Source organism: Trachypithecus francoisi, unplaced genomic scaffold (genome assembly GCF_009764315.1).
Source record: "Trachypithecus francoisi isolate TF-2019V2 unplaced genomic scaffold, Tfra_2.0 Lachesis_group8, whole genome shotgun sequence".
NCBI classification, from domain to species: Eukaryota; Metazoa; Chordata; class Mammalia; order Primates; family Cercopithecidae; genus Trachypithecus; species Trachypithecus francoisi.
This window is the reverse complement of record NW_022681473.1, coordinates 106,637,820-106,652,322: the sequence shown is the minus strand read 5'-3', so window position 1 is coordinate 106,652,322 and position 14,503 is coordinate 106,637,820. Positions and strand designations below refer to the sequence as shown.

The window sequence follows — 14,503 nt, the reverse complement described above, 5'->3', positions numbered from 1 at the left end:
CCCTCTGCTGCAAGTGTGGGTAGCAGGGGCCTCAGCAGGGCTGCAGGTGCAGATGCCTTTTATTTTTCCGTTAAGGAGGGTGGAGGTGGTGGGGAAGGAGAGGGAGAGAGTGCTGGATTCCCACTCAGAGACTCATCTTGCACAGGGAACTGCAATGGATGCTGGGTGGGAGATGGTACTGGGACCATTTCTTCATGAGGGGGATAAGTGTCCCTGTCATTGGTTGTTAGGATTGTAGCCAGTTGTTACTCGTTGTTAGTTGTTATTGCTATAGGTAATGAATTTAGGAGGAACTCTCAGCTTCCTGGGGCTGGACCTCCGAATGGAAAGCCACCTCAGTCCAGGCCTTCATTCGGGAATTTTTTTCACTTTTTTTTGTTTTCTTTTTTAAGATAGAGTTTCGCTTTGTTGCCCAGGCTGGAGTGCAGTGGCACTGTCTCAGGTCACTGCAACCTCCACCTCCTGGGTTCAAGCGATTCTCCTGCCTCAGCCTCCTGAGTAACTGGGATTACAGGCACGCGCCACCAAATTTTTGTATTTTTAGTAGAGACGGGGTTTCACCATGTTGGTCAGGCTGGTCTCAAACTCCTGACCTTGTGATCCTCCTGCCTCAGCCTCCCAAAGTGTTGGGATTATAGGCGTGAGACACGGCACCTGGCTTCACTGTTCTTTTGAGATCATGAAATAGGTGCCTGGAAGGGAATCGGTGGAACAATTCTGAGGACAGGCCAGCACATTTTCAGGGGCCAGAGCCCGGACTGAATGTCTAGGATCTCAGGCCCCTGTCTCCCTCAGCTAGTCAGTCAGTGAGCCAACAAAAATGTGCAGAGCTCCCATTATGTGCCAGGCATAAGATATAGCAGTGAGTAAGACAGGCATGACTCTGTTCCCAGATAAGTGACAGTCTAACTGCAGTAGTGTGAAGAGTTTCAGATCCTCGTAGGCCACAGGGGAAAAACGTCCATTTGTCTCCCCGGGAGGCTCAATATTGCCTGTGAGTCAATTATATTATTATTAATAACTACCCCTTATTGAGCACATATGATGTGTGAGGCACCATGCAAACATCTTGTTTGAATCCTTATAATGGTGCTAATGAAATAAGACTCTGAAAAATTTCATGGCTGGCCCAGGCCCCACAGGTAGGCAGTATTGGACCCAGGATTCAAATCTGTGGCTGGGGTCCCTAAAGCCCAGCCTCCCACTGACAAGAAGCTGCTAGAGCTGGTGTCCCTGGCTGCCTAGTGAAGGGTCCTGAGAAAGATCAACCTCCATGAGAAGTAGAGCTGCTGCGGCTTGCGCTATGGGGCCGACGGCTTCTCTCAAGGGACTTCGAGATGCGGCGGTTTTTAGGTGGTGCGTAAATGTAGTTGCATTGTCAATAGGGACGCTAAAGTTCATGCTACCTTTTCCATGTTCTCTACCAGCTCCCTGCTCAGAGATAGAGCAATTTACACCTGCTTCCTTCCTACCCTACCCCTAGCCCACCCCCACCCTGACCATTTCCCATCATCAACGGCAGAAAGCAGAGAAGCAGACATCTTCTAGTTCCTCCCCCACTCTTCTCTTTCCGGTACCTGTGAGTCAGCTGGGGGAGGGCAGCTCTCACCAAGGCTGATAGTTCGGTGACCTGGCTTTATCTACTGGATGAGTTCCACTGGGAGATGGAACATAGCATGTTTCTGTCTGGCCTGGTACTGACTACCCTTCTCTCCCAAGGTAAGGCTACTCCAGGTGCGGGGGGAAGGGACCTGAGAGGGACATTACTGTTGGGAGTGAGGCCCACTTGAAAGTGTTTCTTGCCAGGCACGGTGGCTCACACCAGTAATCCCAGAACTTTGGGAGGCTGAAGTGGGAGGATCCCTTGAGGCCAGGAGTTTGAGACCAGTCTGAGCAACACGATGAGACTCTATCTTTACAAAAAACAAAAGAATGAGCCAGGCGTGGTGGTGCACAGCTATAGTCCCAGCTACTTGAGAGGCTGAGGCAGGAGGGTCACTTGAGTCTGGGATTTCAAGGCTTCAGTGAGATGTGATCATGCCACTGCCCTCCAACTTGGGCAACCCCACGAGACCTTATCTCAAAAAAAAAAAAAAAAAAAGTGCTTCTCGGTGCTAGCTTCAATTCACCAGGCACCCCAGGGTGTCAGGAGGGCAGGGCCAGGATGTAGCATAGAGTCTGGGAAACAGGCTCTTGGCTTTGACTGACTCCAGCCACGGGTGCATGTGGGCCTAGAATGTCTCTCAGAAGGCCTTAGGCCAGAGATCTGTAGGAAATAGCTCAGTATGTATGTACCTGAATTTGGGACTGGCCATGGGAGCACAACTTCCTGCACTACTCCTTTTAGGGCTGATGGCCTCGGGAATCAGGACTCTTGTTCGTTTGGCCATGATTATGTCACCCCTGGAGGCATGTCCTAGCACTCATGGGACTGCTTTGAGACAGAAGTTAACTTTAGGTTGAGCAGGAGGGAGGGAAGATTTGAGGGGTTGTTACATGGGAGGATTTTAACTCATCTCAGTTTGCCAATTTCAGTTTTAAAATGGAAAGTCCCATGTCCCAGAAACCCCTTCAATGCTAAGCAAACTGGGTCCAATGGTCACCTGATAGTCGACTGCACTAGGACACTCAGGATTTCCACTGGAGACAGATCCCTGAAGAGGACGTGACTGTAGGATGTGAAACATTTGATGTGCTTGTGTCTCCCTGAGCATACATGCATACTCTTCCAACCTGCTTCAGAAGTGTGAGCAGCAGCTATTTCAGGGTTTTCTAGAAGATGCTCTTGTATCCAAATTTGTGACTGAGTGTGAAGCCCAGGATGAATGAATGTAGACTCTACTTTTCCGTGTTTGGAGGCGTAGACTGTAGTGCCTCTGTGGCCTGTGGAGATGTGCTCAGGCTTTCAAAGGAACTCACTGCATCTGAAATGTTGCTACACCCACCTCCAGCCCTAAAAGTCTCCCACAACACCTGACTTGTGAGGAGCTCTAGGGATGGATTCAATAAATTTTTTTTTCCTGTTCTCCTCCTTCTAACCAAGGGTGGAAAACTGTACATGGGATTTGCCCTGGTCCCCTTCTGGACCACTGGGCTGGTAATTCAGGAACTGGTAAACCAGCTGGTCTCCATCCACAGCCATCCCTGACCCTGCGAAAGCCTTCAGTATTGAGAGCTCCACTTTCTTGGTTGTCAATGGAGCAGGGGCAGTGAGGAACGATGAGGACAAGAAGCTGAAGTGGGAGTGTTGTAGATGGCTGGAAAGTAGAATTAGATGTTTCCTTGAAGAAAAAATGCAGACATTTCCAACCAAAGAATGTTCTTCTGTCTTTCCATATCTTCCGGGTGCTTCAGTGGTCCATGCTCCCCCTACTCCTCATCAGCGGTCTGGATTCCTTTCCAGGAAAGTGCTTGGATCAACCCTGCTCTGAGGGGTCCTCTTTTGCACCAAGGCCCCAATACCTGTCCTCTGCTTGAATGGCATCCTCATGTCCCCCTTGACCCCTGCAGTTGGTGGGAAACTTTCTGAAGGCTTTTTCTTGGGACTTCCGTCTCTCTTGATAGAAACCATAAACTGTCCTGGACCAGGAAAATGGTCTCTGTTAAGTATGAGCTTCCGCAGAACAAAGGGCTTGGTGCAGACCAAAGAGCTATCTCCAATTGTGATATTTTTTCCCCTTTAGTGAGCCCCTTCAAGATATCTGTAGAGGAACTTGAGGACAAAGTGTTTGTGAAATGCAATACCAGCGTCACATGGGTAGAGGGAACGGTGGGAACACTGCTCACAAATAATACGAGACTGGACCTGGGAAAACGCATCCTGGACCCACGAGGAATATATAGGTGTAATGGAACAGATATATACAAGGACAAAGAATCTACTGTGCAAGTTCATTATCGAAGTATGTGCTTCCTGAACCTTTTGGGTTGGAATGGATGGGGCTTCTGGACATGAGAACTTTCTGGCTAGAGAGGGTTGTGGTGAGCCCATCTGTTCTCTAAACAAAGTGAGGCCACTCTTGTAATGGTACGAGCCAGATTTGGGGACCTTCAAAGTGGAAGAGAGAGTTTAACTCAGCAAGACAGAGCAGTAGGGGTCATGTTACTGCAGCCTCGGTTGGGTGAGAGGTTTGGCCCACCACCTTGTTCAAGGTCCCCCGCAAAGCTGAGATTGCTTCTTGGCTCTTCTCAGGGATTCCTTGGGATGCAGGGTGGAGGAAGGTGTGGCAAGGCCATCACCAGGCCTTTCTCCCAGAGTCTTATTGAAGTTTGGATTTTAGCATGAGAGATCTAAGTGTTGCCCTAGGAGGCAGAGATGATTCCCTGATCTTAAAGGCTCTCAACCTCTCCTCTCTCCTCCCTTCTGCCACAGTGTGCCAGAACTGTGTGGAGCTGGATCCAGCCACCCTGGCTGGCATCATTGTCACTGATGTCATTGCCACTCTGCTCCTTGCTTTGGGAGTCTTCTGCTTTGCTGGACATGAGACTGGAAGGCTCTCTGGGGGTTAGTGGAAGAGCTGAGCATGTGTGTGTGTGTGTGTGTGTGTATACCAGTGAACTTATGCACCAGTTAAGGAATGGGGCTGGTGGTAGGTTTAGTCTCAGCTGGGAGTTACTCTTGCAATCTTCTAAAGACTCCTAGAACTTTGACTGTTGAGAGAACTTGTGTGTTCATATCACTCATGCAGACTTCTGAGGGTGTGGGAGGGTGGATCTCACTGTCCCATCTGCTCGGCCGTTGATGTCTCTCTCTGGTTCTTCTAGCTGCTGACACACAAGCTCTGTTGAGGAATGACCAGGTCTATCAGGTGAGCCTTGAGGGGAAGGAGGGCTGACACTGAATGCTGTTTGCACGTGGGAAGGGTCCTACTGTGGAGTTCATCGCTGGGTGTGACTGGAGAGGTCAGACAGGAACTCTCATCGTCGGGGCCTGCTGGGGCCCTTCCTCGAGAGTTCTAACCCTGCCTCCTGACCGTTTGCTCTTCTCCTCTCTTAGCCCCTCCGAGATCGAGATGATGTTCAGTACAGCCATCTTGGAGGAAACTGGGCCCGGAACAAGTGACCCTGAGACTGGTGGCTTCTAGAAGCATCCATTACCAACTGTACCTTCCCTTCTTTCTCAGCCAATAAATATATCCTCTTTCACTCAGCAGGTGCCTGGACTTCTTAAGGCTCCTGGGCAAGGCATGGGAGTTGTCCTGATTTGTCTGGGATCTCGCCCTCCTACCTTTGTGTTCCTTCCTTCATCTCCTTCCTTCCTCTGCCCCACACAGACAGTGTGTTGGGTGACTCTCGCCACATCCTGGCTGTCTGGTGTTTCTAGCTCACAGGGCTCCCTGGGTGAAGGGTCTGCGCCACCACATTCCCACAGTTACTTGTTGACTCCAGTCCCTATCACAACCCTTTTTGGGTTTTGGCTGCCTCATCCAGCTGAGGGCAGGCTGCTGTGTTCAGGAGCCCAGGCGCACAGAATTTTCCATGACGTCATGAACGGGGGTGGCAGAGACAACAAGGGGCCCTGGGACTAGTTTCTCACCAAGACTCAGAGGGTGTGTGTGACAAAGTCCCACTGCTGCTAAGGGGATGACCTCAACTCTATGGCCCTGCTGACCAGGTGCCACTAGCTGTAAGGAGGTCTTACCTAAGCCCCTTTCGTATCCCCTTCCTCTGTATCATAGGCACCATTTTAGCTTCCTTTTACCAGGACCTGTTCCTGGCTTACTCCTGCCTTCTGCATTATAAACTGGGATCAGAAACCGTTCACCAATTAAAGCACATTATCCTGCTCCATCTACCTGGAAAACAGGAGTTTGAGACAGTTTTTTTTTTTTGTTTTGTTTTTGTTTTTTGAGATGGAGTCTCACTCTGTTGCTCAGGCTGTAGTGCCGTGGCATGATCTCGGCTCACTGCAACCTCTGTCTCCTGGTGTCAAGTGATTCTCCTGCCTCAGCCTCCCGAGTAGCTGGGATTACAGGCATGTGCCACCAAGTTCAGCTAATTTTTGTATTTTTAGTAGAGACAGGGTTTCATCATGTTGGCCAGGCTGGTCTCAAACTCTTGACCTCAAATGATCCACCCACTCAGCCTCCAAAAATGCTGGGATTACAGGCATGAGCCACTGCACCTGGCTGAGACAGGGATATTTTCAATAGATGCCATCTTCTATTACTTCTAATAGTAGTGGTTCTAGGCTGGGCACAGTGGCTTATGCATATAATCCCAGCACTTTAGGAGACAGAGGCAGGGGGATCACTTGAGCCTAGGAGTTCAAAACCAGCCTGGGCAACATAGCAACATCTTGTCTCGACCAAATAAATAAATAAATAAATAAATAAATCAGCTGGGTGCAGTGGTGGGCACCTGTAGTTGTAGCTATTTGGGAGGCTGAGGTGGGAGGATTGCATGAGGTCAGGAATTGGAGGCTGCAGTGAGCTGTGATTGTGCCACTGCACTCTGGCCTGGGCTACAGAGTGAGACCCTATCTTAAAAAAAAACAGCCGTGGTTCTGAAACTTTGGAGGCCTGAGGGATTTATTAAAAATATAAACGTGGCTGGGCGTGGTGGCTCACACCTGTAATCCCAGCACTTTGGGAGGTTGAGGTGGGCAGATCACAAGGTCAGGAGATTGAGATCATCCTTGCCAATATGGTGAAACGCTGTTTCTACTAAAAATACAAAAATTAGCTGGGCATAGTGATGCACGCCTGTTATCCCAGCTACTTGGGAGGCTGAGGCAGGAGAATTGCTTGAACCCGGGAGGCAGAGGTTGCAGTGAGTTGAGATTTCGCCACCACACTCCAGCCTGGTGACAGAGTGAGACTCCGTCTCAAAAAAAAAAAATTAAAAAAAAAATATAAAATTTAAAAAGTGCTAGAGACGCACTCTAGGCAGGGTGTTTCCAGATGATTCTGAAACAGCCCAAATTCAGAGAGTCTCTGGTTTAGAGGAAGAATTGAGGCCACTTTCTCTCCTATGTCCTTTATGCCTGTTCCTGGATCCCAGAGCAGGGGATTCCTTCTTTTGTTCTCTGATTACACAAATAATTTAAAGAGCCTCTGGAAAGTTTAATGACTGAGAATTTCCTAGACCTGGGTTCCCAAAGGAGAAAAGAATTAGTAACCACATAGCCAGAGAATTGGATGATTCTGCCCACCATCTTCTCAAGATACATAGAGACCCTAATTTCGTGAGAGACAGAACGAATGTCTAATTCACATGTTTCATTCATAGTTCTGAGTTATCCCTATCCTTTTTATCCCTATTCCTGCAGTTGTCCTAACCCAAGATCCTACTTTCCCATTGGATTCTCTACCTTGATCATCCCTTCCATGGCTTGTATCTAACCAACACTCTGGATCCTTCCCACGTTCCACACACTCATAATACCTTGTATTCCTCAAATTCTTTTACATCCCTCATTCCCCAGTTCTCAACACTGGCTGCACATTGGAATCTCCTGGGAGCTTTAAAAACACTGGTGCCTGGTCAGGTGCAGTGGCTCATGTCTGTAATCCCGGTACTTTAGGAGGCTGAGGTGGGTGGATCACTTGAGCTCAGGAGTTCGAGACCAGCCTGGGCAATACTGGAGAAACTCCATCTCTACAAAAATACACAAAAAAATTAGCTGGTGTGGTGATGCGCACCTGTAGTCCCAGACACTTAGGACACTGAGGTGGGAGGATCAGCTGAGCCTGGGGAGGTCAAGGCTGCAGTGGGCCATGATTTCACCACTGCACTCCAGCCTGGGCAACAGAGTCAGACCCTGTCTCAAAAAAGAAAACAGAAACAAAAAACAGTCATGCTAGCTGAGTGTGCTGGTGTGCACCTGTAATCCTAGCTACTCAGGAGGCTGAGGCCAGAGGATAGTTTGAGTCCAGGAGTTCAAAGATGGAGTAGTGATCTCCACACCTGGCAAATTTTGAAGTTTTTTTTTGGTAGAAACAGGATCTTGCTTTGTTACCCAGACTGGTCTTGAGTTCCTGGGTTTGATAGATTTCACCAGTGATGTTACCTACGTCTGAAGTGATCCTTCCTCTTCAGCCTCCTAAAGTGCTGGGATTTACGGGCATGAACCATCACACCGGGCAAGGTGAAACTTTTTTTTTTTTTTTTTTGACGGAATCTCACTCTGTCACCCAGGTTGAAGTGCAGTGGCCTGATCTTGGCTCACTGCAACCTCTGCCTCCCAGGTTCAAGTGATTCTCCTGCCTCAGCATCCTGAGTAGCTGGGATTACAGGTGCCCACCACCATACCTGGCTAATTTTTGTATTTTTAGTAGAGACGGGGTTCTACCACATTGGCCATGCTGGTCTTAAACCCCTGACTTCAGGTGATCTGCCGGCCTTGGCCTCCCAAACTGCTGAGATTACAGGCATGAGCCACCGTGCCTGGCCCCAAACATTTAAAGGGAGTTTTAGCTACTCTAAGTCCATTTTAATTGGCTCCTCAGTTACTATAAAAATGCCTGCTGGGATTTTGATCAAGATTGTATTGCATTTCTAGATCAATTTGGAGAGAATTAACATCTTAACAATATTGAGTCTTTTCATACATGAACATATATTTTGCCAGATTATTTCTAAATACTTTATATTTTTGATGCTGTTGTATGTGCTTTTTTGTTTGTTTGTTTTTTTAGAGGCAGGGTTTTGCTCTGTCACTCAGGCTGAAGTACAGTGGCATGATCACAACTCACTGCAGCCTTGAACTTCTGGACTCAAGTGATCCTCCCACCTCAGCTTCTCAAGTAGCTCTGGCACTACAGACATGTGCCACTATGCCTGGATATTTTTATTTTTGTGTAGACACGGGATCTCACTATGTTGCCTAGGCTGGCCTTGGACTTCTGTACTGAAGCGATCCTCCTACCTTGACCTCCCAAAGTGCTGGGATTATAGGTGTAAGCCACTGTACCAGGCTATATATGGTATTAAAATTTAAATCTCCAATTGTTTATTGCTATATATAAAAATACAATTAATTTTTGTATATTAATCAAAACAAAAGGCAAAACTGCTATACTCACTTATTAATTCTAGTAACTTCTTTTGTAAGACCGTTGAATATTCTACATAGACAATCATGTTGTCTGTGAACAAAAACAGTTTGTTTATCTGGGTGCTTTTTGTTTCTATTACTTGGCTTATTGCACTGGCTAGAACCTCCAGTACAATGTTGAATAGAAGTGGAGAGAGGACATCCTTGCCTTGTTCATGATCTTAGGAGGAAAGCATTGTCTTTCATCTTTAAGTATGTTAGCTGTGGTTTTTCTTAGATGTCCTTTAGCAGGTTGAGGAAGTTCTTTTGTTTCTAGTTTGCTGAGAATTTGTATCAAAAATAGGTGTTGGGTATTGTCAAGCACTTACCCTGCATCCATTGAGATGATAATATGGTTTTACTTTTTTAGTCTGTTAATATGGTAAATTACATTGATGGCATGGTATGGTTAAACTAACCTTGTATTCCTGAAAAAACTCTAGTCATTTTGTATTATTCTTTTGGTATGTTATTGGATTACATTTATTAAAATTTTATTAAGAAGTTTTACCTCTATGTCATAAGAGAATTTGTCTATAGTTTTCTTTTCTTGTAATGTCTTTGTTTTTGGTATCAGTATCTTAGGGTTCTCCAGAGAGACAGAATCAATGTGATATATACAATATATAATCCATACGTATGTGTGTGTGTATCCCATTTTGCTATTGTGAATAGTAATCTTTATTATTTCTTTGTCTACTTTAAATATATAAATAAATATATATTTATATATAAATATATAAAATATATACATTTATATATAATATATATTTATATATAAAATATATACATTTATATATAAATATATATTATTTATATATTATATATATACATTTATATATAAATATATATATATATAAATATATATATATATATATATAAATATATAAAAATATATCTATTTCCCATTGGTTCAGTTTGTCTGTTTCTCTGAATCCATGGGTTCTGTATTTGTGGATTTAACCAACTGAAGATCAAAAATATTTGGAAATAAAAGGATGACTGCACTTGTACTGAACATATACAGAATTTTTCTTGTCATTATTCCCTAAATAATACAGTACATACTATCAGAGTGAACAGGCAACCCACAAAATGGGAGAAAATTTTTGCAATCTACCCATCTGACAAAGGGCTAATATCCAGAATCTACAAAGAACTTAAACAAATTTACAAGAAAAAGTGAAAAACCCTATCAAAAAGTGGGCAAAGGATATGAACAGGCATTTCTCAAAAGAAGACATTTATGCAGCCAACAGACACATGAAAAAATACTCATCATCACTGGCCATCAGAGAAATGCAAATTAAAACCACAATGAGATACCATCTCATACCAGTTAGAATGGCGATCATTAAAAAGTCAGGAAACAACAGGTGCTGGAGAGGATGTGGAGAAATAGGAACACTTTTACGCTGTTGGTGGGACTATAAACTAGTTCAACCATTGTAGAAGACAGTGTGGCAATTCCTCAAGGATCTAGAACTAGAAATACAATTTGACCCAGCCATCCCACTACTGGGTATATACCCAAAGGAGTGTAAATCATGCTGCTATAAAGACACATGCACATGTATGTTTATTGTGGCACTATTCACAATAGCAAAGACTTGGAACCAACCCAAATGTCCATCAATGATAGACTGGATTAAGAAAATGTGGCACATATACACCATGGAATACTATGCAGCCATGAAAAAGGATGAGTTCATGTCCTTTGTAGGGACATGGATGAAGCTGGAAACCATCATTCTGAGCAAACTATCACAGGGACAGAAAACCAAACACCACATGTTCTCACTCATAGGAGAGAATTGAACAAGAACACTTGGACACAGGGTGGGGAACATCACACACTGGGGCCTGTTGTGGGGTTGGGGACGGGGGGAGGGATAGCATTAGGAGATATACCTAATGTAAATGACAAGTTAATGGGTGCAGCACACCAACATGGCACATGTATACATATGTAACAAACCTGCATGTTGTGTACATGTACCCTAGAACTTAAAGTATAATTAAAAAAAGAAAAAACAACTCAATGCAGTACAATATTTATATGGCATTTATGTTGTATGAGGTATTACAAGTAATCTAGAGATGATTTAAAGTATATAGGAGGATGTGTGCAAGTTATATGCAAATATTACATCATTTTACGTAAGGGACTTGAGCATCTGTGGATTTTGGTAGCCATGGGGAGGTCCTGGAACTAATCCCCCACCAAGGGATGGGACAACTGTGTATGTATCCTATTGGTTCTGTTTCTCTAGAGAAATTGGCTTATGTAGCTGACATGTCTAAAATCTGCAGGGTATGTTGGCAAGTTGGAGACCAAGGGAGTTGCTGTTGCAACTGTCCATAAACAATCTAGAGACAGATTTTCCTGTTACTCACAGGACCTCAGTCTGTTTTCTCTCAAAGCTTTCAAGTGATTGGATGAGGTCCACTCACATTATGGAGAGTAATCTACCTTACTCAAAGTCTACTGATTTAAATGTTAATCTCATAAATAAAAATACTTTCTTTTTTTTCTTTTTTTTTTTTTTTGAGACGGAGTCTCGCTCTGTCGCCCAGGCTGGAGTGCAGTGGCCGGATCTCAGCTCACTGCAAGCTCCGCCTCCCGGGTTTACGCCATTCTCCTGCCTCAGCCTCCGAGTAGCTGGGACTACAGGCACCCGCCACCTCGCCCGGCTAGTTTTTTTTTTTTTTTGTATTTTTTAGTAGAGACGGGATTTCACGGTGTTAGCCAGGATGGTCTCGATCTCCTGACCTCGTGATCCGACCGTCTCGGCCTCCCAAAGTGCTGGGATTACAGGCTTGAGCCACCGCGCCCGGCCAAAAATGCTTTCATAACAACATACTGATGTATTAAGCCAAATATCTGGGCCTAGCTAAGTTGACACATAAAATTAACCAGGGTAATCAACACAGGTTAAATCTGGTCTCCAGAGAACGAGTTGAAATAATTCCTTCTTCAATTTTCTTGAAGTGTTTGTGTAGAATTGGTATTATTTCTTCTTTAAATGTCTGGTAGATTTCACCAGTGATGCTACCTAGGTCTGAATTTTTTTTTAAACTACAAATTCAATTTATTTAATAGATAAAGAGCTATTTGGGATATCTATTTCATCATCAGTGAGCTTTTTCAAGGACTGTGTCCATTTTATCCAAGTTGTGAAATTTATTGGCACGATTATTCATAACTGTTATGGGCTGAATGTTTGTGTTCCCCCGGAATTCCTATGTTGAATTCCTAACCTTGAATTGTGATGGTGATAGAAGGTGGGGCCTTTGGGAGAAGGTGGGGCATGGTGGCTCACGCCTGTGATCCCAGCACTTTGGGAGACTGAGGTGGGCAGATCACTTGACGTCAGGAATTTGAGACTATCCTGGACAACAGGATGAAAGCTTGTCTCTACTAAAAATACAAAAATTAGCTGAGTGTGGTGGTGTGCACTTGTAATCCCAGCTATTCAGGATGCTGAGGCAGGAGAATCTCTTGAACCCAGGAGGCGAGGATTGTGGTGAGCCGAGATCGTACCACTGCACTCCAGCCTGGGTGACAGAGCAAGTCTCAAAAAAAAAAAAAAAAAAAAAGAAGGTGGAGCCTTTGGGAGGTGATTAGCTCATGAGGGTGGAGCACTCATGAATGGCATTAGTACCCTTACAAAAGAGGCCCCAGAGAGCACCTTCTACCATTTGAGGATATGGTAAGAAGGTATGAACCAGGAAGTGGGTCTTTACCAGATACTAAATCTGGGAAATCTTGGATTTCCCAGCCTCCAGAACTGAGAAATAAATGTTGTTCAAGCCACCCATTCTATGATATTTTTGTTACAGCAGGGTGAATGGACTAAGACAATAACATTCCTTTCTTATTCTTTTTTTTTTTTTGAGACAGAGTCTTACTATGTTGCCTGGGCTGGAGTGCAGTGGCATGATCTCAGCTTAGCGCAACCTCCACCTCTCAGGTTCAAGCTATTCCCCTGCCTCAGCCTCCTGAGTAGTTGGGATTACAGGCATGAGCCACCTGGTCGGACTAAGTTTTGTGTTTTAGTACACGGGGTTTTGTCATGTTGGCCAGGCTGGTCTCAAACTCTGACCTCAGGTGATCTGCCTGCCTCAGCCTCCTAAAGCGCTGGGATTACAGGCGTGAGCCACAGTGCCTGACTTCTTATTCTTTTAATACCTGTAGGAACGGTGATGTTATTTCTCATTCCTAATATTAATAATTTATATATTTTCTGCTTTTTCCTGATCAATCTGGCTAGAAATTTATCAGTTTTATTGGTCTCTGGACCATCGTTTGGTCTCATTGATTTTTTTTTACTTATGGATTATTTATTTCTGAAATGTTTCATTGCTTTTTCTGTTGCGTTTCTGTTTCCTATTTTATTGATGTCAGCTCTGATCTTTATTTTATTTTATTTTTCATGGTTATTCTCATATTGTTTATTTTTGTTTAAACTTTGTTTGTAATTGTTTAAAATTATTTTCTCATTTATATGTGGTTTTGTTTTATTTAAAAAAAATTTTAACTTTTATTTTAGGTTCAGGGGTGCATGTCCAGGTTTGTTATATAGGTTAACTTGTGACTTGGGGGTTTGGTGTACAGATGATTTCATTACCCAGGTACTAAGCATAGTACCCAATAGATTTTTTTCTGAACCTCTCCCTCCTCCCACCCTCCACCCTGAAATAGCCCCCAGTGTCTGTTGTTCCCTTCTTTGTGTCCATGTGTTCTCATTATCTAGCTCCCACTTATAAGTGAGAACATGAAGTATTTGGTTTTCTGTTCCTGCATTAGTTTGCTAAAGATGATGGCCTCCAGTTCCATCCATGTTGCTGGAAAGTACATGATCTCATTCTTTTTTTATGGCTGCATGGTATTCCCTGGTGTGTTTGTACCTCATTTTCTTTGTCCAGTCTACTGTTGATGGCCATTTAGGTTGATTTCACGTCTTTGCTATTGTGAACAGTAATCTTCACTCTTTCTTTCTTTTTTGGGGGGGTTTACTTTGAGTTAATTTGCTCTTCTTTTTCTAGTTCCTTAAGGTGGAAGCTGTGCTCATTGTTTAAGACCTTTGTTCTTTTCTAAGATACATTTAATTCTGTCTATACGTTTCCTTCTAAATACTGCTTTAGCAGGAACCCCCAGATGTTGATACCTTTTGTTCTCATTATCATTCAGTTTAAATACTTTCCATTTTTCCATTGATTTGATTTTTGTCCATGGGCTACTTAGAAGTGTGTTATTTGCTTTCCAAATATTTCGAGAGTTCCCAGTGTATTTGTTTTCTATTACTGCCGTAATGAATTACCATAGATTTAGTGGCTGAAAACTATACAAGTTTATTATCTTATAGTTCTATAGGTCAGAAGTAGAGTATGGATCTCACTGAGCTAAAACTCAGGTGTCAGCAGGTTGCATTCCTTTTTGGAGGCTTTAGAGGAGACTCCATT

General features: G+C 44.1%; 1 protein-coding gene across 2 annotated transcripts; it reads left to right on the top strand.

Moving 5' to 3' along the window:
* The first annotated feature begins 18 nt into the window (after window positions 1-18).
* CD3D (CD3d molecule) lies at window positions 19-5,150 on the top strand. Of its 2 annotated transcripts, none has more exons than XM_033206277.1 (5): window positions 19-1,356; window positions 3,684-3,902; window positions 4,373-4,504; window positions 4,765-4,808; window positions 4,997-5,149. In XM_033206277.1, exons 1-5 carry the CDS (start codon window positions 1,338-1,340, stop codon window positions 5,060-5,062), a joined length of 480 nt encoding a protein of 159 aa, XP_033062168.1. In that variant the 5' UTR covers window positions 19-1,337; the 3' UTR covers window positions 5,063-5,149. The 2 variants fall into 2 exon arrangements, with proteins under 2 accessions (XP_033062168.1, XP_033062167.1); XM_033206276.1 differs by lacking the exon at window positions 19-1,356 and adding an exon at window positions 1,533-1,719 and having other exon boundaries at window positions 4,997-5,150.
* The last annotated feature ends 9,353 nt before the right edge of the window (window positions 5,151-14,503 follow it).